This window comes from Tachyglossus aculeatus, chromosome 2, assembly GCF_015852505.1.
Source record: "Tachyglossus aculeatus isolate mTacAcu1 chromosome 2, mTacAcu1.pri, whole genome shotgun sequence".
In the NCBI taxonomy this organism is placed as follows: Eukaryota; Metazoa; Chordata; class Mammalia; order Monotremata; family Tachyglossidae; genus Tachyglossus; species Tachyglossus aculeatus.
Genome location: NC_052067.1, coordinates 139256060 through 139283716, shown reverse-complemented (window position 1 = coordinate 139283716; position 27657 = coordinate 139256060). Strand labels below are relative to the sequence as shown.

The 27657-nt window shown below is 50.1% G+C and overlaps 1 protein-coding gene across 6 annotated transcripts in view; it reads left to right on the top strand.

Moving 5' to 3' along the window:
• ARAP1 (ArfGAP with RhoGAP domain, ankyrin repeat and PH domain 1) overlaps nucleotides 1–27657 on the top strand; it is a 98548-nt gene that overhangs the window by 26796 nt on the left and 44095 nt on the right. For 3 of the 6 annotated variants that reach the window (XM_038769018.1, XM_038768994.1, XM_038769027.1), the window contains exons 2-3: nucleotides 10859–10972; nucleotides 11721–12480. In XM_038769018.1, the coding sequence (XP_038624946.1) occupies nucleotides 11810–12480 (671 nt within the window). In that variant the 5' untranslated portion in view covers nucleotides 10859–10972; nucleotides 11721–11809. Of the gene's footprint in view, nucleotides 1–1221; nucleotides 1277–10858; nucleotides 10973–11698; nucleotides 12481–21987; nucleotides 22157–27657 lie in introns of those variants that run through there. The other 3 variants (XM_038769002.1, XM_038769009.1, XM_038769036.1) reach the window with 3 other exon arrangements.

The following is a 27657-nucleotide window of genomic DNA, read 5'->3' as shown; positions in this document are numbered from 1 at the left end:
AAATGGGGATTAAGACTGTGAGCCCCCCATGGGACAACTTGATCACCTTGTATCCTCCCCAGTGCTTTGCACATAGTAAGTGCTTAATAAATGCCATTATTATTATGTCTTGTTGCACAGGCTGGGGCGCGGGGGCGTGGGGATGGAGGTGGCTGGTCTTTTGCTCCCCCACCCCTCGGGGTACTTGCCCGGGAGTCATCCCAGGAGTAGAAGCAGCGTGGCTCAGTGGAAAGAGCACGGGCTTTGGAGTCAGAGGTCATGGGTTCAAATCCTGCCTCCGCCAACTGTCAGCTTTGTGACTTTGGGAAAGTCACTTAACTTCTTTGTGCCTCCGTTACCTCATCTGTAAAATGGGGATTAAAACTGTGAGCCCCCCGTGGGACAACCTGATCACCTTGTAATCTCCCCAGGGCTTAGAACAGTGCTTTGCACATAGTAAGTGCTTAACAAATACCATCATCATTATTATTATTATTATTATCTTGGGCTCTGGGGATTGGGCAAGAGGGAGAGAGCTGTATGATTAGAGGGGTGGGATGAGGGAGCGTAATCATCAGTCACTTGTATTTATTGAGCACTCACTGTAGGCAGAGCACTGTACTAAGCACTTGGGAAAGTACAAGCAGCATGGCATAATGGATAGAGCACCAGCAGAGGAGTCAGAAGGTCATGGGTTCTAATCCCAGTTCCGCCACTTGTCTGCTGTGTGACCGTGGGTGTCACTTCACTTCTCTGTGCCTCAGTTACCTCATTTGTAAAATGGGGATTGAGGCAGTGAGTCCCACAGGGGACGGGGGTTGTGTCCAACTCGATTTGCTTGTATCCACCTCAGCGCTAAGCGCAATGCCTGGCACAAAGTAAGCGCTTAACTAATACCATCATTATCAATACCATTATTACTATTACGAGACAACTGAGTCGGAAGACCCGTTCCCTGCCCGCAAGGAGCTCCCAGTGGGTGTCTTTACACAGCTCCCCCCACCTTTGTCCTGCAGGGGCGGAGACCCCTGGTGACCCCTCCTGAGGACCAAGCCCACCCTACCGAGAACGCCTGGGTCACAGGTCAATGGCCACGGCCGCCCCGCCCTGGCCGGATCCCCCCCCCAGCCTCAGTGCTGGCTCTGCTCCTCCCTCCCCAGTGAGTTCCTCATCCCCAGCACGGCCACTGCGATCAGGAAGTCCTGCCTCAACCGAGCCAAGCGGGGTGCAGGTGGGGCCCAGAATTCCCGGAGACGGATGGGTGGCTGGGAGCCTGATGCCCCGGCCTCCTACAAAGGTACCGAGTCAACCCAGGGCTACGGATCCTCGAGGACTGGGGTGTGACGGGGCCGAGGGGGGACTCCGGAGACCGGTGGTTGTGGGGAAGGGGGACGGCCCTGACTGCTGGGGGAACCCCCAGGTGGGGTTTCACTGGTTCGCTTCTCTGGGTTTGGGATGGAGTCGGAGATGGGCAGTGGGGTACTGAAAGTGTGGTAGTCCCTGTGTGGTGTGTGAGTTGTGGGGGGATGGGGTGTGGGTGTGTGTGAGATTGTGTGTGATTGTGTGTGTTGTGGGTCTGGGTTGAGGGTGTTGGGGTACCCAGGTTTGGATTTGTGGCAGTTGTGTCACATGTGAAGGGTGACGTGTTTGAATACCCGGAGTTCATGTAGGGTGTGGTGAATAATAATTGTGGTATTTAAGCGCTTACTAAGTGCCAAGCACTGTAGTAAGCACTGGGGTAGAGCAGCGTGGCTCAGTGGAAAGAGCCTGGGCTTTGGAGTCAGAGGACATGGGTTCAAATGCCGACTCTTCATTTGTCAGCTATGTGACTTTATAATAATAATGATAGCATTTATCAGTGCTTAGAACAGTGCTTTGCACACAGTAAGTGCTTAACAAATACCATCATTATATACAAGATAATCAGGGCCCATATAGGGCTCACGATCTGAGTAGGCGGGAGAACATGTATTGAATCCCCATTTTCCAGATGAGGTAAATGAGCCACCGAGAAGTGAAGTGACTTGCCCAAGGTCACAGAGCAGACAAGTGGCAGAGCTGGGATGAGAGCCCAGGTCCTCTGACTCCCAGATTTGTCCTCTATCAATTAGGCCACCCTACTTCAGTTACCTCATCTGGAAAATGGGGATTAGGACTGTCAGCCCCATGTGGGACAGGGACTGCATCCAACCCGATTAGCTTGTATCCGTCCCAGCCCTTAGTTCAGTGCCCGACACATAGTAAGCACTTTAAAAATACCATTATCACCATCAGGATCATTCTCTGAATCTGTGTGTGAGTGGGAGGTTGGGTGAATCGCATTCATTCATTCATTCATTCAGTTGTATTCAGTGCAGAGCACTCTACTAAGCGCTTGGGAAGTACAAGTCGGCCACATATAGAGATGGTCCCTACCCAACAACAGGCTCACAGTCTAGAGGGGGGAGACAGACAACAAAACAAAACTTGTAGACAGGTGTCAAAATCGTCAGAACAAATAGAATTCTAGCTCTATGCACATCATTAACAAAATAAATAGAATAGTAAACATGTACAAGTAAAATAGAGTAATAAATCTTTACAGATATATACAAGTGCTGTGGGGAGGGGAAGGAGGTAGGGCGGGGGGACGGGGAGGAGGAGAGGAAAAAGGGGGCTCAGTCTGGGAAGGCCTCTAGGAGGAGGTGTGGATTACAGATTGAAATCAGGGTCTCATGATTTGCTATTTTGGGGGTTCTGGCTTGGAAGAGCCATAGCCAGATTTCATCTGTGCAGGCCAGAGTGACCCCGGCCTCTTTCTCTTCTCAGTGAAAAGAGTACGGGCTTTGGAGTCAGAGGTCATGGGTTCGAATTCCGACTCCACCGCATGCCTGCTGTGTGATCTTGGGCAAGTCACTTAACTTCTCTGGGCCTCAGTGACCTCATCTGTAAAATGGGGATTAAGACTGTGAGCCCCACGTGGGACAACCTGATCACCCTGTATCCCCCCCAGTGCTTAGAACAGTGCTTTGCACATAGTAAGCGCTTAACAAATGCCAATTATTATTATTATTATTATTTCTCCTCGCCGCATGCCCCTTCCCACTGCCCCGACTCTTGAGAGAAGGGCCTGATGATCCCACCAGCGTGCTTTGAGATCTTGGAGGGGTAGAGGGTCTGGACCCCTGCTGGAGACTGTCTCCAACCCTGTTCAGACCCACCTCCATCACCTCTGTAATCAGCAAGTTGGGGTGACTGACAGGGTTCAGGGGCCTGGGGAGGGCTATGGGAGCTGGGAGGGGATGTGGGAGCAACCTAGGAGCTTGGCCTAGTTTAGATCTGGGAGTTAAAGCACCTGAGTTCTAATTCCGGCTCTGCCACTTGCCTACTGTGTGACAAGTCCTCTGTGCCTCAGTTACCTTATCTGTTAAATGGGGATTTCAATACCTGTTCTCCTTTGACTCTGAACCCCACATGGCACAGGGGCTGTGTTTGATCTGGTTGAATTGTATCTAACCTAGTGTTATCACAGGGCTCGGCACATGGGAAGCACTTAACAAGCATCACATTACTATTATTATTGACATTGTTTTTAATGGTATACCATTAAATAATGTCATTATTTTAGTGGTATTATTATTTTTATTTTAATGGTATTTGTTAAGCACTTAATATGTGCCAGGCACTGTACTCTGTGCTGGGGTAGATACAAGATAATTAGGTTAGACACAGTCCATGTCCCACATTCACATTCTCAGTCCCCATTTTAAAGATGAGGTAATAATAATAATGGTATTTGTTAAGCACTGACTTTGTACACCAGGCACTGTACTAAGTGCTGGGGTAAATACAAGCAAATCTATTTATTTTGTTAATGGTGTGCATCCAGCTTTATTTCCATTTATTCTGATGACTTGACACCTGTCCACATGTTTTGTTTTGTTGTCCGTCTCCTCCTTCTAGACTGTGAGCTCGTTGTTGGGTAGGGACCATCTCTATATGTTGCCAATTTGTACTTCGCAAGCACTTAGTACAGTGCTCTGTACACAGTAAGTGCTCAATAAATACGATTGAAAGAATGAATGAATGAAAAATCGGATTGGACACAGTCCTTGTCCCATGTGGGGGTCACCATCTCAATCCCCATTTTACAGATGAGGTAACTGAGGCAAAGAGAAGCTAAGTGACTTGCCTAAGGTCACACAGCAGACGAGTGGCAGATCTGGGATTAGAAACCAGGTCCTCTGACTGCCAGGGGGATGCTCTTTCTGCTAGGCCATGCTGCTATTATTACTGGAGTTTTCATGTGCCCAGGGAAGAGGTGACCCAGAGACTGTGGGGCTAAAGATAATGAAGTCTTCTCTACTCCTCCCAAGTCTGAGAGCTCATATCCACTGGCCAGAGTTGACCGGGGTCGCCGCAGGAGTTGACGTTTTAGGGCGGCCTCTGGCAGAATGACCAGGGTGTGACTGGTCACCTAACAGCTGCAGGGGGCCTCCAAACACCTGGAAACATTGGGTCCTGGGTTAAAGCCACTTGCCAGCCTGTGACCATCTGCTTGGGACAGCTTGTGGCTCCCTCCTTCTCAAGGTTCCCGTTCCTGTGACCCCCTAGCCATCTCTGGTGCCCCCTCCTCACCGGCCTCCCCTGTAGTTCGTAAGAGAAGCAGTGCATCCTAGTGGATAGAGTATGTGCTTGGGAGTCAGAAGGACCCAAATTCTGATCCCCGCTCTTCCACTTACCTGCTTTGTGACCTTGGGGAAGTCACTTCATTTCTCTGTGCCTGTTACCTCATCTGTAAAATGGGGATTAAGACTGTGAGCCCCACGTGGGACGTGGATTGGGTTCAGTCTGATTAGCTGGTAACTACCCCAGTGCGTGGAACAGTGTCTTGCACATAGTAAGCTCTTAACAGATACCATAACCCCCAGCTCCCCCCCCCCCAAAAAAAAAAAACTTAAATTCTGGGCACTGGCAAGTTCTGGGCCCATTCATTCGATTGTATTTACTGAGCACTTACTGTGTGCAGAGCACTGTACAAAATACTTGGGAGAATACAATACAACATTCCTTGCCCAAAACGAACTTAGTCTAGAGGGAGGGAGGGAGACGTTAATCTAAATAAATAAATGACAGAAATGTACATAAATGCTGTAGGGTTGGAGGGGGGAAGAACAAAGGGAGCAAATCAGGGTGAAGCAGAAGGGAGTGGGAAAAGAGGAAAGGCCTTCAGAGAAGGCCACCTGAAGGACCTGTGCCTTCAATAAGGCTTAAAGCGGGGGAGAGTAATTCTCTGTCAGATTTGAGGAGGGAGGATGTTCCAGGCCAGTGGCAGGACGTGGGATAGGGGTCAGTGGTAAGATAGGTGAGATTGCAGCACATTAAAAAGGTTAGCACTAGAGGAACGAAGTGTGCGGGCTGGATTGTAGGAGAGAGGTGAGGTGAGGTAGGAGGGGGCAAGGTGATGGACTGCTTTAAAGTGGCCCAGAAGGTGGGTTTAGGGACCCAGGAGGGAGCCAAGGGAGTCCGACTCCCCTGCATCTGAATGCCTCATATCCACTGGTCAGAGCTGACCAGGGAGAGGGTCTGGGGAGGGGATTGAGGCTAGCTTCCTGGAGGAGGCAGCCTGGGAATTAGAACTCAGTCCCCAGTCGTCATCATTCCCCACCTCCCCACACCCCTTCTGGGAACCAGCAGTCACTTTTCTGGCCAAGGCAGGGAAGGGGTTGGGGGAGCTGGAGTGACCCGTGAGGTCACTTCCAGGGAAATCCCCAGGGCGTCCCAGGCCCCAAGGGGGTGTGTCTGGCAGCCAGACACAGCCCCTTGGGGGTGGGGGGTCACTTTCCGATTCTGTCAGAGGCCCAGATGAGGAACCAAAAGTCAGCAAGCCGGTCAGAGAATGCCAGACCCCCACCCCTTCCCTTCCCTCTCCCTCCTGCCACGACGGGGAAGCTGGTACTCTTCCTCTTCCCCCACCAACCATTGAAAGAGTAGGCTGATACGAGGAGGAGAAAGGACTGGGGAGAGAAGGGAGCTGGGGCCAGGGGACTTCCTGGAGGGGAAGAGGAAGGAGGCTACCTAGCAAAAAAACTCCTCTCCCCACTCTTTTCCCCTTCTCTCCCCTCTGCCCTACCATCTCCCTGGGGCACCAAATATCTGGTCACTTTAGCTTAACCTCAGGCCTGTCAATCTCCGCAGCCCGTAATGTTCCTAGGCCTGGTGGTCCTAACTCCCCCATCTCTATAGCCCCAGCCCTCCCAGTCCCCCCAGTTCCAGCCCTCCCAGGGCTCCCGGAGTAGATTTTGGCTGAACACTGTCACACCTCCAGCTCCATTCACCCGTATCCTGACAGACACCATCCTGGTACTTCATCTTGCCCAGCCCAGCTGAACCCCTTCCTGCCCCTCTCCTCTTTCTGGCCACTGGGTCCCAAGTCACAGAGGGACTGACCCAGATGGAACCCCCAGATAATAATAATAATAATAATAATAGCATTTATTAAGCATTTTACTATGTGCAAAACACTGTTCTAAGCACTAGAGGTTACAAGGTGGTCAGGTTGTCCCATGGTGGGGGCTCACAGTCTTAACCCCCATTTTACAGATGAGGGAACTGAGGCACAGAGAAGTTAAGTAACTTGCCCAAAGTCACACAGCTAAGTGGTGGAGCCAGGATTTGAACCCATGACATCTGACTGCAAAGCCCATGCTCTTTCCACTGAGCCATGCTGCTCCTCCAGGTGAGCAGGACTGCTACTTAGCAATCCCACCCTATGGGGCTGTATGGAGCACTAGACCGGAACTGGAATCCAGGTGTCCGGGCCTCTGGTATCCACTCACCTTTCCAGACTTGAGGGACGGCGGGTGGGTTTGGGCAATTCTGGGGATAGTGCAGCCTGGAGAAGAGAAGGCTGGGGGCCTCCAAGTTTGGAATATTATGTGACAGAGGCTGGAAGTGCAGCAGAAGGGACTTGGGGTAGACTCGTAGAAGGACTTCCCTCCGGCAAGTTGATCCTGAGGCTTAGATGTAAGTGTTTGGAGGCTGCTGCAGAGTCCTGCTCTTTTAAGTGAGCAGCTGAAGGAGTTAAGGGATTGATCAAAGGATTAGCTCCACTGGAGCAGGGAAGTGGGATTTGTTGCCTCCAACTTTTCATTTGCCCCGCACTCAGGGCGGCTTTGGGATCAGGCCTGTTTGTAACACTGGGAAAACTCTAATCACCTCTCCCCGGCCATGGACCATGCAGCTCTCATTTATGGCCCTTGAAAAGTGCTTGCTATGGGCTAAGCACTGGAGTAGTTGATCATATCATCACAGTCCCCAATTCACACAGGGCTAATTTCTAAGAGGTAGGGAGAGCAGGTATCTTATTTCCATTTAACAGTAGAAAAAAACAAGGCCCAGAGAGTAGTAACATTAGCATTGATTGCTGATTTAGTGCAATGTACTGTACTAGATGCATAGGAATTGCAGAATAATGAAGAGTCACATTTTCTGCCACAAGGGGCTTACGCTTGATTGGGGGAGCAAACTTAAAAATACGTACAACTCGGATCAAAAATAAATAAGCTCGGTTAAGTGACTTTCCCAAAGTCACACAGCAGGCCACTGGCAGAGCTGAGGTTGGAACCCGGATGTCCTGACTCCCAGTTCCGTGCTCTTATCCATAGGCCTGCTGTCTGAACCACAGAGATTTTCCTCCTTCCTCAGGTTTCCCCACTCCCTTTCTGGAGGGGCTTTCTCCAGAGAGACCCCCCCCGCCCACATACACACACACCCCACTTTCCCACAGAGAAGCCTCTCAGAAAAAATGTCAGTGATTTAGTGGAAAACTGTACTCACAATCCAAGGTCATCATTGGCAGCAATCAATCAATCAATGGTACATAATGAATCGTTCAATGGTATTTATTGAACGATTACTAAGTGTACTGTACTAAGTGCTTGGGAGAGTACAATAGACTCTGCACTAAGCACTTGGGAGAGTACACTAGAGAATAGTAAACATGACTCCTGCCTTCAAGCAGCTTGCACTCTAGTTGGGAAATATAGCACAGATGAGGAAAAACAATTGAGTGTAAAGATAAGTATCTAGTAGAATGCCATTGTGGAGTTCTGCTACCTAGGCAGTCTATTCCTGCTGCCAGTCGAATGGACAGTCTCATCTTTGCGAAGTGAAGGTTCCATTGGCTTGCCCTCAGACATTTCTGATCACCATTCCATGCTGCTGCCTCCAGGAAGCTTTCCCGAATGGAGACTACCTGTGAATCTGTCCCCGTAGACCAGATTGGAAGCTCCAGCACTTAGTACGGTACCCCAGTGCTTAGTACAGCACCTGGCACTTAACAAATACCACAGAAAAAAAAGAAAAAGAAGCCCCTCTGTTGCTGAAGGCAGGAATACCTGGGATGGATCAGAGAAGGGTTGGGGGAGAGGTTAAAATAAGTAGTCATTCAGTTGAATTTATTGAACACCCATTGAATGTAGAGTCCTGAATTAAGCACTTGGGAGAGTACAGTAGAATTAGACATAGGCATGATCCCTGCCCTAGGGGCTTGCAATCTTGAGAAGCAGCATGGCCCAGTAGATAGAGCATGGCCCTGGGAGTCAGGAGGACCTGGGTTCTAATTCCAACTCCTCCACTTGTTTGCTGTGTGACCTTAGGGAAGTCACTCCACTTCTCTGTACCTGTTACCTCATCTGTAAAGTGGGATTAAGACTGTGAGCCCCACATGGGATGTGGACTGTGTCCAACCTGATTATCTTATATCTACCCCAGCTCTTAGTTCAGTGCCTGGCATATAGTAAGTGCTTAATAAATCCCATTTCTAAAAAATTAGAAATTCATTGGGGAAGCCCCCTTGGGGGCAGTATGATTTCAGGAAGGTTGTGAAGATGGGGAGAAAAACTGGGACTTCCAGCCTGAAAAAGAGAAGGCTGGGGGCGGGGGGTGGCAGGCAGGATGGGGAGCACAGAACAACCTCCTCCTGGGAGTCAGAACATCTGGGTTCCAATCTCAGCTCTGCCAGTGGCCTGCTGTGTGACTTTGGGCAAGTCACTTAACCTTGCTTATTTATTTTTGATCCATTCAAAAGGTCATTCAACAGGGCAGGTCCACCAGCTGTTTGACCAGGACCCTTGTCCAGGACAAGGGAACAAACTCTCACTGCAGTGAGGGGGCTCATGGTTAGACCACTGGAAGAGCCTCCCATCCTAAGGGAGACTGGAGCTCCCTGAGTCCCACTGGTGGGATAGGGATAGGATGAGGAGACAAAGGTGAGTCCCACTGGTGGGCAGAGGTGGAGGGCAGTTCCCACTCCCCTAACAGACTGGCATCTCCCTGCGTTGGGCTTGGAAGCGTTGGCTGGGTTGGGATCCAGGAACCAGGCTATCCATCCTGTCTGGCCACACCTGGACGCATCAGTGGCAATGTGAGTCCTGGGTTCGTCCAAAGAGTCATGAAGAGGGCTTTCTCCCTGGCCGAGATGGGCAGAGAGAGAGAGGGTCCGTGGGGGTGTGCCCCTCCTGATCCCGTCTCTCTGCCAAAGCTCAGAGCTGGTGATATACCCAGCTCTGCCCCCTTGGCTTCCCCATGCCCCAACCTTGCCTCCCCAGAAGGGGAGATAATAATGGTGGTATTTGTTAAGCGCTTACTATGTGCAAAGCACTGTTCTAAGCGCTGGGGAGGTTACAAGATGATCAGGTTGTCCCATGGGGGGCTCAGTTTTAATCCCCATTTTACAGATGAGGTAACTGAGGCACAGAGAAGTTAAGTGACTTGCCCAAAGTCACACAGCTGACAGCGGAGCTGGGATTTGAACCCATGACCTCTGACTCCAAAGCCCATGCTCTTTTCACTGAGCTACGCTGCTTCTCCATGGAAGATGGTTGGAAGATGGTTGAGGTTGGAGCCCTCTCTTTCCTGTGGGATGTCTCTCTGTGCCCCAGTGCCCCTCTCCCCCTCCCTCATCTCTTGTTCCCCGGGTTTCTTTGTTCCCCGTGTCTCTGACGTGTCTCCTCATCCCATCCCTTCTCTTCCAGGGCCCCAAACCCCCACCACTTCCTGTTGCGAGACGGTCAGTTGTGGGGCAACATCCTTTCCTGCCCTGCCCCCACCAACGTCTGCTTGGCCCCAGGGTGACGGAGGCATTTGTCCCATAATGCATGGCAGAGCAGGCACTCTGAGAGGGCACGAAGTGGGGCTGGGACTGACATCCAGCCGACACTCCTGGTCAAATGGACTTTGTGCTTTAGGTCCAGAGGCTAAGAGTAGAGCCTTGGTTAGTGCTCGCTGGTCTGCCCCATCTCCTTCCCCTCCCTCCCCCTCCCCTGCCCCCTACCCTGGGTAAAGTCTTGATCCCCAATTAAGGGGCAGGGTTCCCCAGCAAACTCTGCTCTCGGGTCTGGGCAGCTGCATAATAAGATAATGATGGCATTTATTAAGTGCTTACTATGTGCAAAGCACTGTTCTAAGCGCTGGGGAGGTTACAAGGTGATCAGGCTGTCCCCCGGGGGGCTTACATGTAAAATCCCCATTTTACAGATGAGGTACTTGAGGCACAGAGAAGTGAAGTGACTTGCCCAAAGTCACACAGCTGACAATTGGCGGAGCTGGGATTTGAACCCCTGACCTCTGACTCCAAAGGCCGTGCTCTTTCCACTGAGCCACGCTGCTTCCCCTATGCATCCCCGGCCCCAGAGGGCCCCGCAGCCACCTGTAAACTGCCACCCTGGGGCTCCCTGGTGTCTAGCCCTGCTCCCTCTCGCAGTTTAAATGCCATTTCGCCCACTCAGCCTCACTGGCCCGGGAGGCAGAGGAGATCCTCTCAAGCTGAGCATCCTCCTACAGGACCCCTCCACCCTTGCCCTGGCCCTGACCCTGACCCGTGGACTTTCCCCCACAGCATCTTATGACAAGGAAGTAGCTGTGTAGCCGAGCTTGCTGGACGTCTTGGGCAGGAACCAGGGAAGGAGTCAGCGGCTGTCCCGGTGAGCCCTTCTAGGACTCTGCCCACCAGGTAGGAGCTTGGGCCGTGGGGTGGCACTCGGGGGCAGGGACTACGGAGGGGTTTGGATTGTCCTGGGGGAGCTGTGGCCTTGGTGCCAGGGAGGCCCAGAGCAGAGCTTCCTTCCCAGCAGGTCCTCCCTCCCTCCATCCTTCCCTCCCTCCTCCCTCCATCCTTCACTCCCTCCCTCCCCAAGCCCTATAGCTCATCCTAGTGAGTGAAACTGTGAACTCAGACTCTCAGAGTCATCTTGGATCTCCTCTTCCCCTCCCGCCCCAGCCCCCTCAAGACTGGCGGCACTTTCCCTCCTGCCTCTTGCTAGGCCAGTGCCCTCCAGGCATCCCTCCTCTGCCCTTCTTGCCCTGGTAACTCCCACAAGCTGGCACCCCTACACACCACTCTTTCTCCAGAGTCCTTTACCCCTGCCTGGACTGTGCCAAGCCCCCCTCACCTGATCCTTGGCCTGGTCCCATCTCACATTCCTTCAGGCGGTGGGAGGGAATTGTCATATTTACTGAGCGCTTGCTGCAGGCAAAGCACTTTACTAAGCACTTAAGGTGGGCAGGAAGCGGGGAGGGCATTCGGGGTGGAGGGGAGCGTGAGTGTGAAGCCAGGAGGGTTGTGGGTTGAGGAGGGAGATCACCTTGGTTTGGGGTGGGGGCTGGGGGCTGGGCTGGGGGTGGAGGCTGGAGGAACGGCAGTTCCGACTGGCTCTGCTAGGCCCCGGTCGCAGGCCGCGAAGGCTCCTCGTGTGTTCCAGCTTCGAGGGCAGAGCGAGGCCCCCTGGCCCCAGAGGGGGAGATGGTGTGAAGCGGGCAGAGCACCGGGTGCCCCAGCTCCCAGCCTGGCATGGCAGAGGGGGAGACGCTGGCCGTTGTGGACTGGCTGCGGGCGCTGCACCTGGAACAGTATGCCAGTCAGTTCGAGGAGAGGGGCCTGGAGCGGGTGGCTGAGTGCCAGAGCCTGGACGAAGGGCAGCTGCTCCGGATGGGCGTGCTGCTGCCCGGACACCGCAAACGCATCCTCTCCGGCCTCCAGAAGGCCTCCTCCAGTGAGCCGCCCCCTGGGCCTGCCCTGCCATGCCCCGAGGCTCCCCCGAGACCGGTGCCCATGAAACGGAATATCTTCCGCCGGGTTGGGCCGGCTCCGACCCCAGCCTGCAACCCTGACCCCTGCCTGGGCCCTAGCCTCCCTCCGGCCCTGGGAACCACCCCGGGCCCCCCGCCCATCCCGCCCCGGAAGAGCTGTCAACCGCCGGTCAAGTTCTCGTGCCTACCACCTGCCTCGGAGCCAGGCCCGGCCACCCTGCGGGTCGAGGATCCGTCAGGTCCACCGGTCACCCTGCCTCCAGAGGATCCCAGGGAGCCAGGCGTCCCGGTCAGGCCGCGGCCATCGCTTCCACCACTGCCAGCCAAGCGACACCAGGTAGAGAACAAGGGGCCTCCGCCACCGGCCCCTCCTGTGCCGAGCCGCCCACCCCACCTGCCGCCCAGGGGGCTGCCCCCAAAAGAACTCACCAGGTGAGAAAGGTGTGGGGGGCGGGGATGGTTTGAGACCATGTCTTCTTGTGTCTTGTCCTTCCTGCTCACGTGGGCCACATAGACACATGTTCACACACACCACTGCTGGAGCTGGGCCACTCTGGAGATTATCAGTTAACTAATCAGCGGTATTTATTGAGCACTCATTGTGCCTAGAGTACTTCCCACTGCGGTAGTCTAGTACTTCAGCTCCAGCCCTCAAGTAGCTTATGGTGAAGACACACATTAAACTAGATTACATGTAGAAGCAAACAAATATAAGGTATGGATACAAGTGTTTTAAGGGTGAGAGTGTGGCGAATACGTAAGTGCTTAGGGAGGCTGGACTAAGTAAATGGGCAAAAAGGGGGGAAATGGGATGAAGGAGATGGTCATGGGTTCTAATTCTGGCTCCCCCACTTGTCTGCTGTGTGACCTCGAGCAAGTCACTTCCCTTCTCTGGGCCTCAGTTACCTCATTTGTAAAATGGGGATTGAGACTGTGAGTCCCACGTGAGAAAAGGGACTGCGTCCAACCCGATTTGCTTGTATCCACCCCAGCGCTTAGTACGGTGGCCTGGCACAAAGTAAATGCTTAACAAATACCATTATGATGATGATGATGATGATGTTAGGGATGGCTTCCTGGAGGAGATGAGATTCTAGGAGGGCTTTGAAGATGGGCAGAGTGCTGGTCAGTCAGATATGTAGGGGGAGGAGGTTCCGGGCCTGAGGGATGACGTGAGCAAGGGGTCAACAGTGAGAGTGATGAGAGTGAGGCACAGTGATTATGTCGGTATTAGAAGACTGAAGCTTGCAAGCTGGGTATAAGGGGAGAGGAGTGAGGATAGGTAGGTGGGGGAGAGAGAGCTGACTGAGTGGCTCAAAGTCAATGGTGAGGAATTTCATCTTGATACACTGAATGGACAATCATTGGAGGTTTTTGAGGATTAGGGCCTGTTCACAGGCATGAGCATTGTTCAGGACCATCAGCTTGGGGAAGGAATGCTGAGAGGAAAGGTTTCTCAAAAGAGTGAAAAGAGAAAGGGGACTGATTCTCAGAGACTGCTGGGGGATCACAGCAATGTAAGCGAAGGCTTCCTGGAGGTGATGCTGAGTGACAGGGGGTGGAGAGAAGAGTGGTCATAAGGAGACATAAGGCCAAGGTGAGTTTCATGAGAAGTAGCGTGGCCTAGGGAAACAAGAAACATAGGCTGGGAGTCAGAGGATCTGGATTCATTCATTCATTCATGCATTCAGTCAGTCATATTTATTGAGCACTTACTGTGTGCAGAGCACTGTACTAAGTGCTTGGGAAGTCCAAGTTGGCAACAAGTAGAGACGGTCCCTACCCAACAGCAGGCTCACAGTCTAGAAGGGTGAGACAGACAACAAAACAAAACATATTAACAAAATAAAATAAATAGAATAAATATGGACAAATAAAATAAATAGAGTAATAAATACATACAAACATATATACATATATACAGGTGCTGTGGGGAGGGGAAGGAGGTAAGGCGTGGGGATGAGGAGTGGGAGAGGAATGAGGGGGCTCAGTCTGGGAAGGCCTCCTTCTAATCCTAACCTCCCCCGTCCCCCAACACACTCACACACACATACGCACACTTGTCTGCTGAGTGACCATGGGCAAGTCACTTAACTTCTCCGGGCCTCAGTTTCCTCAGTTGTAAAGTGGGGATTCAATACTGGTTTTTCCTTCTTAGCCTGTGAGCCCCATGTGGTGCAGAGCCTGTGTCCAACCAGATTACCTGGTATCTATTCCTGTGCGTCCCTGTGCGTGGTACAGTGCTTGGGCATGTAGTAAGTGCTTAACAGATACCCCAGTTAATAGTACTGTTATGGTAGATGTTCCCTGGGGCCCCAGCCTCACCCTGTGTTACTCTGTGGCACACAGATGGTCCCCTGAGAAGCCTCAATCTCAGGAGTCTGAGGAGTGGCGTTGCAGCCAAGGCTCTTGGGCACTGGTGGGGCGACAAATTGGGGTCAGGGTAGGGGGCAGGAAAGAGGCTGTGCAATGCATTCAATCCATCAGTCCACAGTATTTATTGAGTGCCACTGTACTAAGCACTTGCATTAAATCGTATTTATGGCGAGAAGCAGCATGACATAATGGATAGAGCAGAAAGTCATGGGTTCTAATTCCGGCTCCGCCACTTGTCCAGTTGTCCACTTGTCCAGTTCCCTCATCTGGAAAATGGGGATAAAGACTGCGAGCCCCCCTTTGGGACAGCCTGATCACCTTGTAACCTCCCCAGCGCTTAGAACAGTGCTTTGCACATAGTAAGTGCTTAATAAATGCCATTATTATTATTATTGTCTGCTGTGTGATCTTGGGCAAGTCACTTCATGTCTCTGAGCCTCGGTTACCTCATCTGTGAGCCCACTGTTGGGTAGGGACCGTCTCTATATGTTGCCAACTTGTACTTGTACTTCCCAAGTGCTTAGTATAGTGCTCTGCACACAGTAAGCTCTCAATAAATACGATTGAATATTGAATATTTATTCAATAAATACGATTGAAAGAAAGAATGAATGAATCTGTAAAATGGGGATTGAGACCATGAGCCCCATGTAGGACAGGGACTGTGTCCGACCGATTTGCTTGTATTCACCCCAGCGCTTAGTATAGTGCCTGGCACATAGTAAGCACTTAACAAATACCATTATTATTATTAGAAGCTTCATGCATAGTAGATAGAGCACGGGCCTAGGAGTCAGAAGGACCTGGGTTCTAATCCTGGCTCCACCACTTGTCTGCTATGTGACCTTAGGCAAGTCCCTTAACTTCTCTATGCCTCAGTTACCTCATCTGTAAATTGGGGGTTAAGACTGGTAGCCCCATGCGGATAGAGAATGTGTCCATCCTGACAACGCTATATCTCCCCCGGCGCTTAGTACAGTGCTCTGCGCACAGTAAGCGCTCAATAAATACAATTGAATGAATGCATGAATGAACAGTAGAGACTTAAACTCGTTGTGGGCAGGGAATGTGTCTACTAACTCTGTTATATTGTATTTTCCCAAGAATTTAGTAAGTATGATTGATTAGGAAGTCCCATAAAAAAACAAACCAAAAACCATAGGATAGCAGGCTACAGACTAACATCAGATTTAGTAAGTGCTCAATAAATACGATTGAATGAATTTAGGAGGGAGGGAGGAGGGTGTGGCTGTGATAATAGCCATGCATGAATTGTATCATCTTCGGTCGCACCCCTCGGTAGAGGTGCTATAGGATTAATCAACACCATGAAAATGTCTGGTGCTGGATGTTCTCAAAGCCTTCCCATCGGTGATTCATAGAATTTTCATCGCAGGGTTTATTATCCTCATTTTACCGAGGACTAAATTCAGGCCCAGAAAGGTCACATGGCAGGCTGGGGGCAGGGCAGAGTTGGAGCTATGACTACTCCAGGGTCTTTTTGTGTCTGTTTATAATAATAATGATGGCATGTATTAAGCTCTTACTATGTGCAAAGCAGTGTTCTAAGCGTTGGGGAGGTTACAAGGTGATCAGGTTGTCCTAGGGGGTGCTCACCGTCTTAACCCCCATTTTACAGATGAGGTAACTGAGGCACAGAGAATAATAATAATAATGGCATTTATTAAGTGCTTACTATGTGCAGAGCACTGTTCTAAGCGCTGGGGAGGTTACAAGGTGATCAGGTTGTCCCACGGGGTGCTCACCGCCTTAACCCCCATTTTACAGATGAGGTAACTGAGGCACAGAGAAGTGAAGTGACTTGCCCAAAGTCACCCAGCTGGCAGTTGGCGGAGCTGGGATTTGAACCCATGAACTCTGACTCCAAAGCCCGGGCTCTTTCCACTGAGCCACACTGCTTCTCCTGGGAGGACAGAGAAGTCTGGGAAACATACCCCATTATTTCTGGAAAATAGACAAGGGTTCTCAACCGGCTCTGCTGTGCCATCCTGGGTAAGTCATGTGACTTCCCTGGGACTTAGTTTCCCTGTCTGCCGGATGGAAGTGGCCCCCATCGCGGTAGTGCATTAGACCCTATATTCTTGGAGGAAAGGACCGAACCCTCGGCAGGAAGCAAGCAAGGCATATTGGATAAAGCACGGGCCCAAGAGTCAGAAGGACCTGGGTTCTAATCCCTCCTCTGACACTTGTCCGCTCCATGACCTTGGGCAAGTCACTTAACTTCTCTGTTCCTCAGTTACCTCATCTGTATTGATGATGGTATCTGTCCTGTCCTAAGCACTGTCCTAAGCACTGAGATAGATATAAGGTAATCAGGTTGGACTCAGTCCCTGTCTCAAGTGGGGCTCAGAGTCTTAATCCCCATTTTACAGATGAGGTAACTGAGGCCCAGAGAAGTGAAACGACTTGCCCAAGGTCACACAGCATTCATTCATTCAATCGTATTTATTGAGCGCTTACTGTGTGCAGAGCACTGTACTAAGCGCTTGGGAAGTACAAGTTGGCAACATATAGAGATGGTCCCTACCAAACAGCGGGCTCACAGTCTAGAAGGGGGAGTCAGAGAACAAAACAAAACCTATTAACAAAATAAAATAAATAGAATAAACATGTACAAATAAAATAAATAAATAAATTTTAAATTATAATAAATAATTAATAATAAATAAATAAATAAATAAATAATAAATAAACAGCAGACAAATGGCAGAGCTGGGATTAGAACCCAGTTCCTCTGGCTCCAAGGCCCAAGTTCTATCCATTTCGCCACGCTGCTTCTCATCTGTAAAATGGGGATTTAATACTGTGGACCCCAGGTGGAACTTGGAATTTGTCCAACCTGATTCGCTTGTATCTACCCCAGTGCTTACTACAGTGTCTGGCACATAATAAGCGCTTAACAAATACAATTTTATTTATTAATTTTAAAAAGGGAACTCTGGCCCTGGGCCAGGACTGAAGGGAACTGGGAACTGAAGGGCACACATATTTATTACTCTATTTATTTATTTATTTATTTTACTTGTACATATCTATCCTATTTATTTTATTTTGTTAGTATGTTTGGTTTTGTTCTCTGTCTCCCCCTTTTAGATTGTGAGCCCACTGTTGGGTAAGGACTGTCTCTATATGTTGCCAATTTGTACTTCCCAAGCGCTTATTACAGTGCTCTGCACATAGTAAGCGCTCAATAAATACGATTGATTGATTGATTGATTGATTAATAATTATAATCATTCAATCTTATTTATTGAGCTCCTACTGTGTGCAGAACACTGTGCTAACTGCTTGGACAGTACAAAGCAACATCACCCCTGATAACAACAACCCAGGGCATATTCTGCCACCAGCCAGAGAGGAGAGTTGAGACCCAGAAAGTTGGGGGGAGCCTTGGCCGGAGGCCAGGGACCCCAACCTGGTGGGAGATGGCGCGGGGAGGGTTAATGGGACGCCGATTATCTGGACCGGAGAGAGTGGGCCTCACGGCCTTTCTCCTCCCCAAATGGCCCGATTGTTGGGGGCTCCCGAGGGGTCGCCCCTGTTTCCTCCCACGCTGGGGGTTCATTCATTCAATTGTATTTATTGAGCGCTTGCTGTGTGCAGAGCACTGTACTAAGCGCTTAGGAAGTACAAGTCGGCAACATATATTGATGGTCCCCACCCAGCAACACGCTCACAGTCTAGAAAGGGGAGGAAATAATGGCATTTGTTAAGAGCTTACTAAGTGCCAAGCACTGTTCTAAGCATTGGGGGGATACAAAGTAATCAGGTTGTCCCACATGGGGCTCACAATCTTGGGGAAGCAGCATGGCTCAGTTGAAGAGCCCAGGCTTGGGAGTCGGAGGTCATAGGTTCTAGTTCCGACTCCGCCTCCTGTCAGCTGTGTGACCTTGGGCAAGTCACTTAACTTCTCTGAGCCTCAGTTCCCTCATCTGTAAAATAGGGGTGGAGACTGTTAACCCCATGTGGGACAACCTGATCGTCCCCAGCGCTTAGAACAGTGCTTTGCACATAGTAAGAGCTTAACAAAAACGCCACCATCATTAGCGTGGCTCAGTGGAAAGAGCCCGGGCTTTGGAGTCAGAGGTCACTGGTTCAAATCCCGGCTCCGCCACTTGTCAGCTGTGTGACTTTGGGCGAATCACTTCACTTCTCTGTGCCTCAGTTCCCTCATCTGTAAAATGGGATTTAAGACTGTGAGCCCCACGTGGGACAACCTGATCACCTTGTAACCTCCCCAGCGCTTAGAACGGTGCTTTGCACACAGTATTTATTTTATTTTGTTAGTATGTTTGGTTTTGTTCTCTGTCTCCCCCTTTTAGACTGTGAGCCCACTGTTGGGTAGGGACTGTATATGTTGCCAATTTGTACTTCCCAAGCGCTTAGTACAGTGCTCTGCACATAGTAAGTGCTCAATAAATACGATTGATGATGATGATAAATGCCATCATTATTATTATTATTACGATTATTATTCATCCCCATTTTACAGATGAGGGAACTGAGGCCCAGAGAAGGGAAGGGACTAGCCCAAAGTCACACAGCTGACAAGTGGCGGAGGCGGGATTAGAACCCATGACCTCTGACTCCCAAGCCCTGGTCTTTCCGCTGAGCCACGCTGCGTCTCAAACTGAGGGGTAAACTGAGGCTCGGATAGGCGGCCTCGGGGAATCCTCCCCGCCAACTTGTCATCATCATCATCATCATCAATCGTATTTACTGAGCGCTTACTGTGTGCAGAGCACTGTACTAAGCGCTTGGGAAGTACAAATTGGCAACATATAGAGACAGTCCCTACCCAACAGTGGGCTCACAGTCTAAAAGGGGGAGACAGAGAACGAAACCAAACATACTAACAAAATAAAATAAATAGAATAGATATGTACAAGTAAAATAAATACATAAATAGAGTAATAAATATGTACAAACAGCCAATCAGCTCCCGGCCCGCGCCTGCCAATCAGCTCCAGTCCCGCGCCTGCTAATTAACTCCCGTAACACGCAGCCAATCAGCTCCCGTCTCGCTCTTGCCAATCAACGCCCGGCCCGCGCCAGCCAATCAGCTCGCGTCCCATCGCCGCGTCACTTGTTGCCCGGGCGTTCTTGGACCGGGGCGGATGATTCCGCGCCTCGAGTCCCCCTGCTCCTTTACCGAGCTGCAACGGTGGTCGGGGGGCAGCGGGGGAGAAGCCCCTTCCCCCCAGGGGAGAGAAACTCTCGTCCGACCCCCTGGTCGGGGCCGGTTTCTATTCACTCATTCAATCGTATTTATTGAGCGCTTACTGTGTGCAGAGCACTGTACTAAGCGCTTGGAAAGTCCATAGACATGTAGAGACGGTCCCCACCCAACAACGGACTCGCAGTCTAGAAGGGGGAGACAGACAACGAAACAAAACAAGTTGACAGGCGTCAATAGCATCAAAATAGCTAAATAGAATTATAGATTCATTCATTCATTCAATCATATTTATAGAACTCTTACTGTGTGCAGAGCACTGTACTAAGCGCTTGGGAAGTACAAGTTGGCAGCATTAATTCAATCGTGTTTATTGAGCACTTATGCCTTCCCTCTCCACATCTGCCAAGCTAGCTCTCTTCCTCCCTTCAGGGCCCTACTGAGAGCTCACCTCCTCCAGGAGGCCTTCCCACACTGAGCCCTCTCCTTCCTCTCCCCCTCTCCATCCCCCCACCATACCTCGTTCCCTTCCCCACAGCACCTTTATATATGTATACGTGTTTGTACATATTTATTACTCTATTTTACTTGTACATATCTATTCTATTTATTTTGTTAGTATGTTTTGTTTTGTTCTCTGTCTCCCCCTTCTAGACTGTGAGCCCACTGTTGGGTAGGGACCGTCTCTAGATGTTGCCAACTTGTACTTCCCAAGCGCTTAGTACAGTGGTCTGCACACAGTAAGCGCTCAATAAATACGATTGATTGATTTATTGATTGATCAAGTTGTCCCACGGGGGGCTCAGAGTCTTAATCCCCATTTTACAGATGAGGTAACTGAGGCTCAGAGAAGTTAAGTGACTTGCCCAAGGTCACACAGCAGACATGCGGTGGAGTCGGGATTCGAACCCATGACCTCTGACTCCAAAGCCCGTGCTTTTTCCACTGAGCCACGAGCGCTTAGAATAGTGCTTTGCACATAGTAAGCGCTTAATAAATGCCATTATTATTATTATTGTTAAGGGGGAGACAGACAACAAAACAAGCAGACAGGCATCAATACCTCTATTTATTTATTTGTTTATTTATTTTACTTGTACATATCTATTCTATTTATTTTATTTTGTTAATATGTTTGGGTTTGTTCTCTGTCTCCCCCTTCTGGACTGTGAGCCCACTGTTGGGTAGGGACCGCCTCTCTATGTTGCCAACTTGTACTTCCCAAGCGCTTAGTACAGTGCTCTGCACACAGTAAGCGCTCAATAAATACAATTGATTGATTCAGAAGAGAAATAGAATTATAGCTCTATGCACATCATGAGCCCACTGTTGGATAGGGACTGTCTATGTTGCCAACTTGTACTTCCCAAGCGCTTAGTCCAGTGCTCTGCACACAGTAAGCGCTCAATAAATATGATTGATTGATTCAGAATAGAGAAATAGAATTATAGCTCTATGCGCATCATGAGCCCACTGTTGGGTAGGGACTATCTCTATATGTTGCCAACTTGTACTTCCCAAGCGCTTAGTCCAGTGCTCTGCACACAGTAAGCGCTCAATAAATGCGATTGATTCAGAATAGAGAAATAGAATTATAGCTCTATGCACATCATGAGCCCACTGTTGGGTAGGGACTGTCTCTCTATGTTGCCAACTTGTACTTCCCAAGCGCTTAGTCCAGTGCTCTGCACACAGTAAGCGCTCAATAAATACGATTGATTGATTAATAAAATAAGATGTACAAATATACACAAGTACTGCAGGGAGGAGGAGCAGAGGCAAAGGGGGGGCTCAGTCTGGGCAGGCCGTTGTTGGGTAGGGACCGTCTCTATCCGTTGCCCAGTTGGACTTTCCGATCAATCAAGCGCTTAGTGCAGTGCTTTGCACGCAATAGGCGCTCAAGCGGTCCGATGGAAGGAGTGAATGACTGTTGTTTTGTTGTCTGTCTCCCCCTTCTAGACTGTGAGCCTGCTGTTGGGTAGGGACCGTCTCTATATATGTTGCCAACTTGTACTTCCCAAGCGCTTAGTACAGTGCTCTGCACACAGTAAGCGCTCAATAAATACGATTGAATGAATGACTGTGAGCCCCCTATTGGGTAGGGGCCGTCTCTCTATGTTGCCAACTTGTACTTCCCAAGCGCTTAGTCCAGTGCTCTGCACACAGTAAGCGCTCAATAAACACGATTGATGAATGACTGGGGGAAGGGGAGGGAGGAAGAGGCCGCGCCCCGGAAGATTGTGGGTGGCTCCCGGGAGGTCAACTGTTTCAGGAAGTGGTGATGGGGTGGGGGGGCCAGAAAGCAGTCGGAAAAGGGAGCCCCCCCCACGGCCCCGCTATTATTTGGACGCCCCCAGTACACTGGCCCAGCCGGGCAGGCGCCCCCCGGCCTGGCCCACCCCGTGGCCCAGAGTTGGCAGCCCCCTCTTCCCTCTCCGCCCCCTGGCCTGTAGCCCCTCCTCCCGCCCCGGTTGCATTCCCACCCTTGTCCAGCCCCGGGGGCGAGGAAGGACCGGCCGAGGGAGCCGGGAGCAGGTAGGGCCCGGCTGGGGGGCACGGGGTGGACCCCCAACCCAGGTTTAGACATTAACTCGGCGTCGACCCTGGGGTCAGCTGGGCAGGGGAATTGGGGGGCACGGGGATCCGCAGGTGTCAGAGAGGCCCATTCCGGGGGAGGGAGGGGACCCGGGGGTCTTTCTTTGGATCAGCTGTCGCCTTTTATAGGAAGCTGGGTGGAGAGATCCATCCAGGTGCCCGGGAAATAATAATAATAATGATGATGGCGTTTTTTAAGCGCCTACTACATGCAAAGCCCTGTTCTAAGCGCTGGGGAGGTTACAAGGTGATCAGGTTGTCCCTAGTGGGGCTCACAGTCTTCATCCCCATAATAATAGAGATGGCATTTATTAAGCGCTTGCTATGTGCAAAGCACTGTTCTAAGCGCTGGGGGGATACAAGGTGATCAGGTTGTCCCACGGGGGGCTCACAGTCTTAATCCCCATTTTACAGATGAGGTAACGGAGGCCCAGAGAAGTGAAGTGACTTGCCCAAGGTCACACAGCTGACAAGTGGCGGAGCCGGGATTTGAACCCACGACCGCTGACTCCAAAGCCCGGGCTCTTTCCGCTGAGCCACGCTGCTTCCCCATTTTACAGTTGAGGTAACTGAGGCCCAGAGAAGTTAAGTGACTTGCCCAAAGTCACACAGCTGACAATTGGCGGAGCTGGGATTTGAACCCAGGACCTCTGACTCCAAAGCCCGGGCTCTTTCCTACTGAGCCACGCTTCCACGTGGGTGGATGTGGGCTGAGGGGTCTGGGGAAAGAACTGCGATGGCAGGATTTCTGTGGGTGACGGGTGGGGCTCAAGGACCACCGTATTCCTTCCTCCTCCCCCACCCCCTTCCTGTCCACCTTCCAATTTCTCCTCTTTGGTCCCCCACCTTTCTCATCCTTCTCCCTTCCTCATTACCTCCCATACTTTCCCCACAAAATTGTTAAGTGCTTACTGTGTGCTAAGCACTGCACTAAGCATTGCGGTAGGCATAAAATAAGCAGATTGGACAAAGCCCCTGTTCCAAATGAGGCTCACAGCCCGAGCAGGGAGAACAGATATTGAATCCCCATTTTACTTCTTCCTTCATTCAATCATATTCAAGTGCTTGCTCTGTGCAAAGCACTGTACAAAGTGCTTGGAAAGTACAGTTCAGCAACAAATAGAGATAATCCCTGCCCAACAAGGGGCTAGGTGAGGAAACTTCAGGCACAGAGAATTTTTATATTGTGAGCCCCGTGAGAGTCAGGGACTGTGTTGAATTTCTACTAAATTTCTATTTCTAATTTCTATTTTCTCCCAGTACCTAATACAGTGCTGTGCACACAATACGCAGTTATTAAATACTATGACTATTACTGTTAATGAAAAGTTAAGTGGCTTTCCCAAGGTCACACAGCAGACAAGTGGCAGAGCTGGAATTAGAACCCAGGTTTGGGCTGTCTTTACTAGACCATACTCCCCTTCCCTCCTCTTTCGCCTCTCTCATTTTCCATTTCTGTTCCCCTCCCCTTACTCTCCCTCCTTCCCCTCTTCTCCTCACTTCCCCAAGATCCTAGGTCCATAAGTCTTTAGGGAGACAACCAGAATCAAATAGTAGTAGAAATGGTATTTGTTGGGTACCCTCTGGTACAATACACTGTACGTGGCTCGGTGGAAAGAGCATGGGCTTTGGAGTCAGAGGTCATGGGTTCAAATCTCAGCTCCACCAATTGTCATGTGTGACTTTGGGCAAGTCACCTAACTTCTCTGTGCCTGTTACCTTATCTGTAAAATGGGGATTAAGACTGTGAGCCCCCTGTGGGACCTGATCACCTTGTAACCACCCCAGCGCTTAGAACAGTGCTTTGCACATAGTAAGCACTTAATAAATGCCATTATTATTATTATTACTCAGCATTTGGGAAAGTACAAGAGATAAAAGTGACATATTAGCTGCTCCCTGGGATCTTCTTTCCCCAGCAGGGGAGACATACGAAAGTGGACAAATAGAATAGCTGGGGATTCCTCCCCCTCAAAGGGATGTCAGGTCAAACCAGGATTAATCTAAGGGCAGAAGAGGAGGCTAAGGAGCCAGTCATTAAGGTTTTCAACTACACAAGGGGAGCAAATAAGGGATAAAATGCTCATCTAGCTATCCATCAATCAATAACATTAATTGAGCACTTACTACATGTAGAGCACTGTACTAAATTCTAGGAGAAAATACTCGTGGCAATTAGAAATAGTCCCTGTCCTCGGGGTAAATATCAAGTGCTTAAGGGGTAGAGGTACAAGTATGCAGGCAACACGGAGAGGAGGGCAAGTAGGAAAACCAAGGGCTTAGTCAAAGAAGGCCTCTCAAGGGCTTAGTCAGGGAAGGCCTCTTGGAGGTGTTGTGATTTGGGGAGGGTTTTGAAGGTAGGGAGAGTACCTGTCACATATGAAGAGGGAAGGAATCCCAGGCTCAAGGGAGACTAGGACAAAGAGTCAATGGTGAGATAAATGAGATCGAGGTCCAGTGAATAAATTGGCGGTGGAGGGGGCAGATTGGATTGTAGGTAAGGTAGGAGGGGGAGGGCGGATCAAGTGCCTTAAAACTGATGGTAAGGAGTTTCTGGTTGATGCGCAGGTGATCTCCCAACGTCCTGTCTCTCCCCACTTCAGTCTATACTTCAATCTGCTGCCTGGATTATCTTTCTACAGATATGCTCTGGGTATTTCACCTTCCTCCTCAACAATCTTCAGTGGTTACCTATCAACCTTCATATCAAGCAAAAACTCCTCACCGTTGGCTTCAAAGCTTTCCATCAACTCGCCCCCTCCTACCTCACCTCTCTTCTCTCCTTGTCCAGCCCAGCCCTCACCCTCCGCTCCTCTGCTGCCGTTAACCTCCTCACTGGGCCTCATTCTCGCCTGTCCCGCCGTCGACCCCCGGCCCACGTCCTACCTCTGGCCTGGAATGTCCTCCCTCTGCACATCTGCCAAACTTCCCTCCATTCAAAGCCCTACTGAATGCTCACCTCCTCCAGGAGGCCTTCCCAGACTGAGCCCCTCATTTCCTCTGCTTCTCCTCCCCTCCCCATTGCCCCGACTCCCTCCTTCTGCTCTGCTCCCCTCCCCAACACAGCACTTGTGCATATATGTACATATTTATTATTCTATTTATTTTATCAATGATGTGTATATACCTATAATTGTATTTATTTAAATTGATGCTATTGATGCCTATCTACTTGTTTTGTTGTCTGTCTCCCCCCTTCTAGACTGTGAGCCCATTGTTGGGTAGGGATTGTCTCTGTTGCCGATTTGTACTTTTCAAGCGCTTAATACAGTGCTCTGCCCCAGTAAGTGCTCAATAAATGATTGAATGGATGAATGAATTATTGGCAGGTTTTTGAAGAGTAGGGTGATGTGGACTGAATGGCTTTTTAAAAAAATGATCCAGGCAGCAGAGTGAAATACAGGCTGGAGAGTGGAGAGACAGGAGACAGGGAGATTAGCGAGGGTGCAGTAGTCAAGGCAGAAAATGATAAAGTGCTTGGTACAGTGCTCTGCACACAGTAAACACTCAATAAATACGATTGAATGAATGAATGAATGAATCAGTGTGGTAGCTGGGTGGAGAGGAAAGGGAGGATTTTAGAGATGTTGTGAAGGCAGAACTGACAGGATTTGGTGACAGATTAAATATGTGGTTTGTAAACTCCTTGCGGGCAGGGAACATGCCTACTGACTTTGTTGTGTTGTACTCTCCCAAATGCTTAGTACAGTACTCTGGACACAGTAAGCATTCAATAAATACCACTGATTGAATGAGAGAGTTGAATTGAGACTAACGCTCAAGGTTGCAGGCTTTTGAGACAGGAAGGATGGTGGTATTCTCCAGCAAAATCAAGGGAGGGCAGGGTTTGGATCGGAAGATGCAAAGTTCTATTTTGTTAAGTTTGAGGTGTTGGTGGGACATTCAAGTAGAAACTCCTCTCCCTGGGCTTCAAGGCTGTCCATCACCTCGCCCCCTCCTACCTCACCTCCCTTCTCTCCTTCTGCAGCCCAGCCTGCACCCTCCGCTCCTCTGCCGCTAATCTCCTCACCGTGCCTCGTTCTCGCCTGTCCCGCCATCGACCCCTGGCCTGGAATGCCCTCCCTCTGCACATCTGCCAAGCTAGCTCTCTTCCTCCTTTCAAGGCCCTACTGAGAGCTTACCTCCTCCAGGAGGCCTTCCCAGACTGAGCCCCCTCCTTCCTCTCCCCTTCCTCCCCTTCCCCATCCCTCCCGCCTTACTTCCTTCCCCTCCCCACAGCACCTGTATATATGTATATATGTTTGTACGTATTTATTACTCTATTTATTTTATTTGTACATATTTATTCTATTTATTTTATTTTGTTAATATGTTTTGTTTTGTTGTCTGTCTCCCCCTTCTAGACTGTGAGCCCACTGTTGCGTAGGGACCGTCTCTATATGTTGCCAACTTGTACTTCCCAAGCGCTTAGTACAGTACTCTGCACACAGTAAGCGCTCAATAAATACAATTGAATGAATGAAAGGTGTCCCGCCGGCAGGAGGAAATATGGGACTGCAGAGAAGGAAAGAGGACAGGACTGGAGAGGGAAATTTGGAAGTCATTCAGGTAGAGATGGTAGTTGAAGCCGTGGGAGTGAACGGAGTGGGTATGGAAGGAGAATAGAAGGGGAATAGAAGGGGACCCAGAACTGAGTCCGGAGGGACCCCCATAATTAGAGTGTGCAAGGCAGAGATGGGAGGGGAACCAGAAGAGGACAGTGTCTAACCAGTGTTAGACAGTGTTTCCAAGAGAAGGGGGTGATCCACAGTTTCAAAGGTAGTGGAAAAGTTGAGGCGCATTAGGAAGCAGTAGAGACCATGCAACTGCAAGAGAGATTTAGGTTAGACAGCAGGAATCACTTGCGATTTGGGGAAGGGGATGATGACAGAGAGGTTGTGGAGGCTACTTCTCCTGGGGCCCATTCATATCCAGTTGGGGGCTGGGTATGGGTATGGCTGGGACTGAGCAGATGGTCATGCTCAAAGGTTGGGGAAAAATGAGATGACCTCTGAGAGGTGGGGTTGGGAGGGTGTTTGACTCTCTAGTCTCTGTAAGCTCCTCCCTCTAGTGTGTATGATCCTTGTTGGGTAGGGATCATGTCTACCTATTGTACTATAGGCTGTAAGTTCCCTGTAATATAATAATAATGATGGCATTTATTAAGCACTTACTACATGCAAAACACTGTTCTAAGCACTGGGGAGGTTACAAGGTGATCAGATTGTCCCACGGTGGGCTCAGAGTCTTAATCCCCATTTTACAGATGAGGTAACTGAGGCCCAGAGAAGTTAAGTGACTTGCCCAAAGTCACACAGCTGACAGTTGGCGGAGCCAGCATTTGAACCCATGACCTCTGTAGGCAGGGATTGTGTCTACCTACTGTATGTACTGTAAACTGTAAGTTCCTTGCGGGCAGGGATCGTATCTCCCAACTCTGT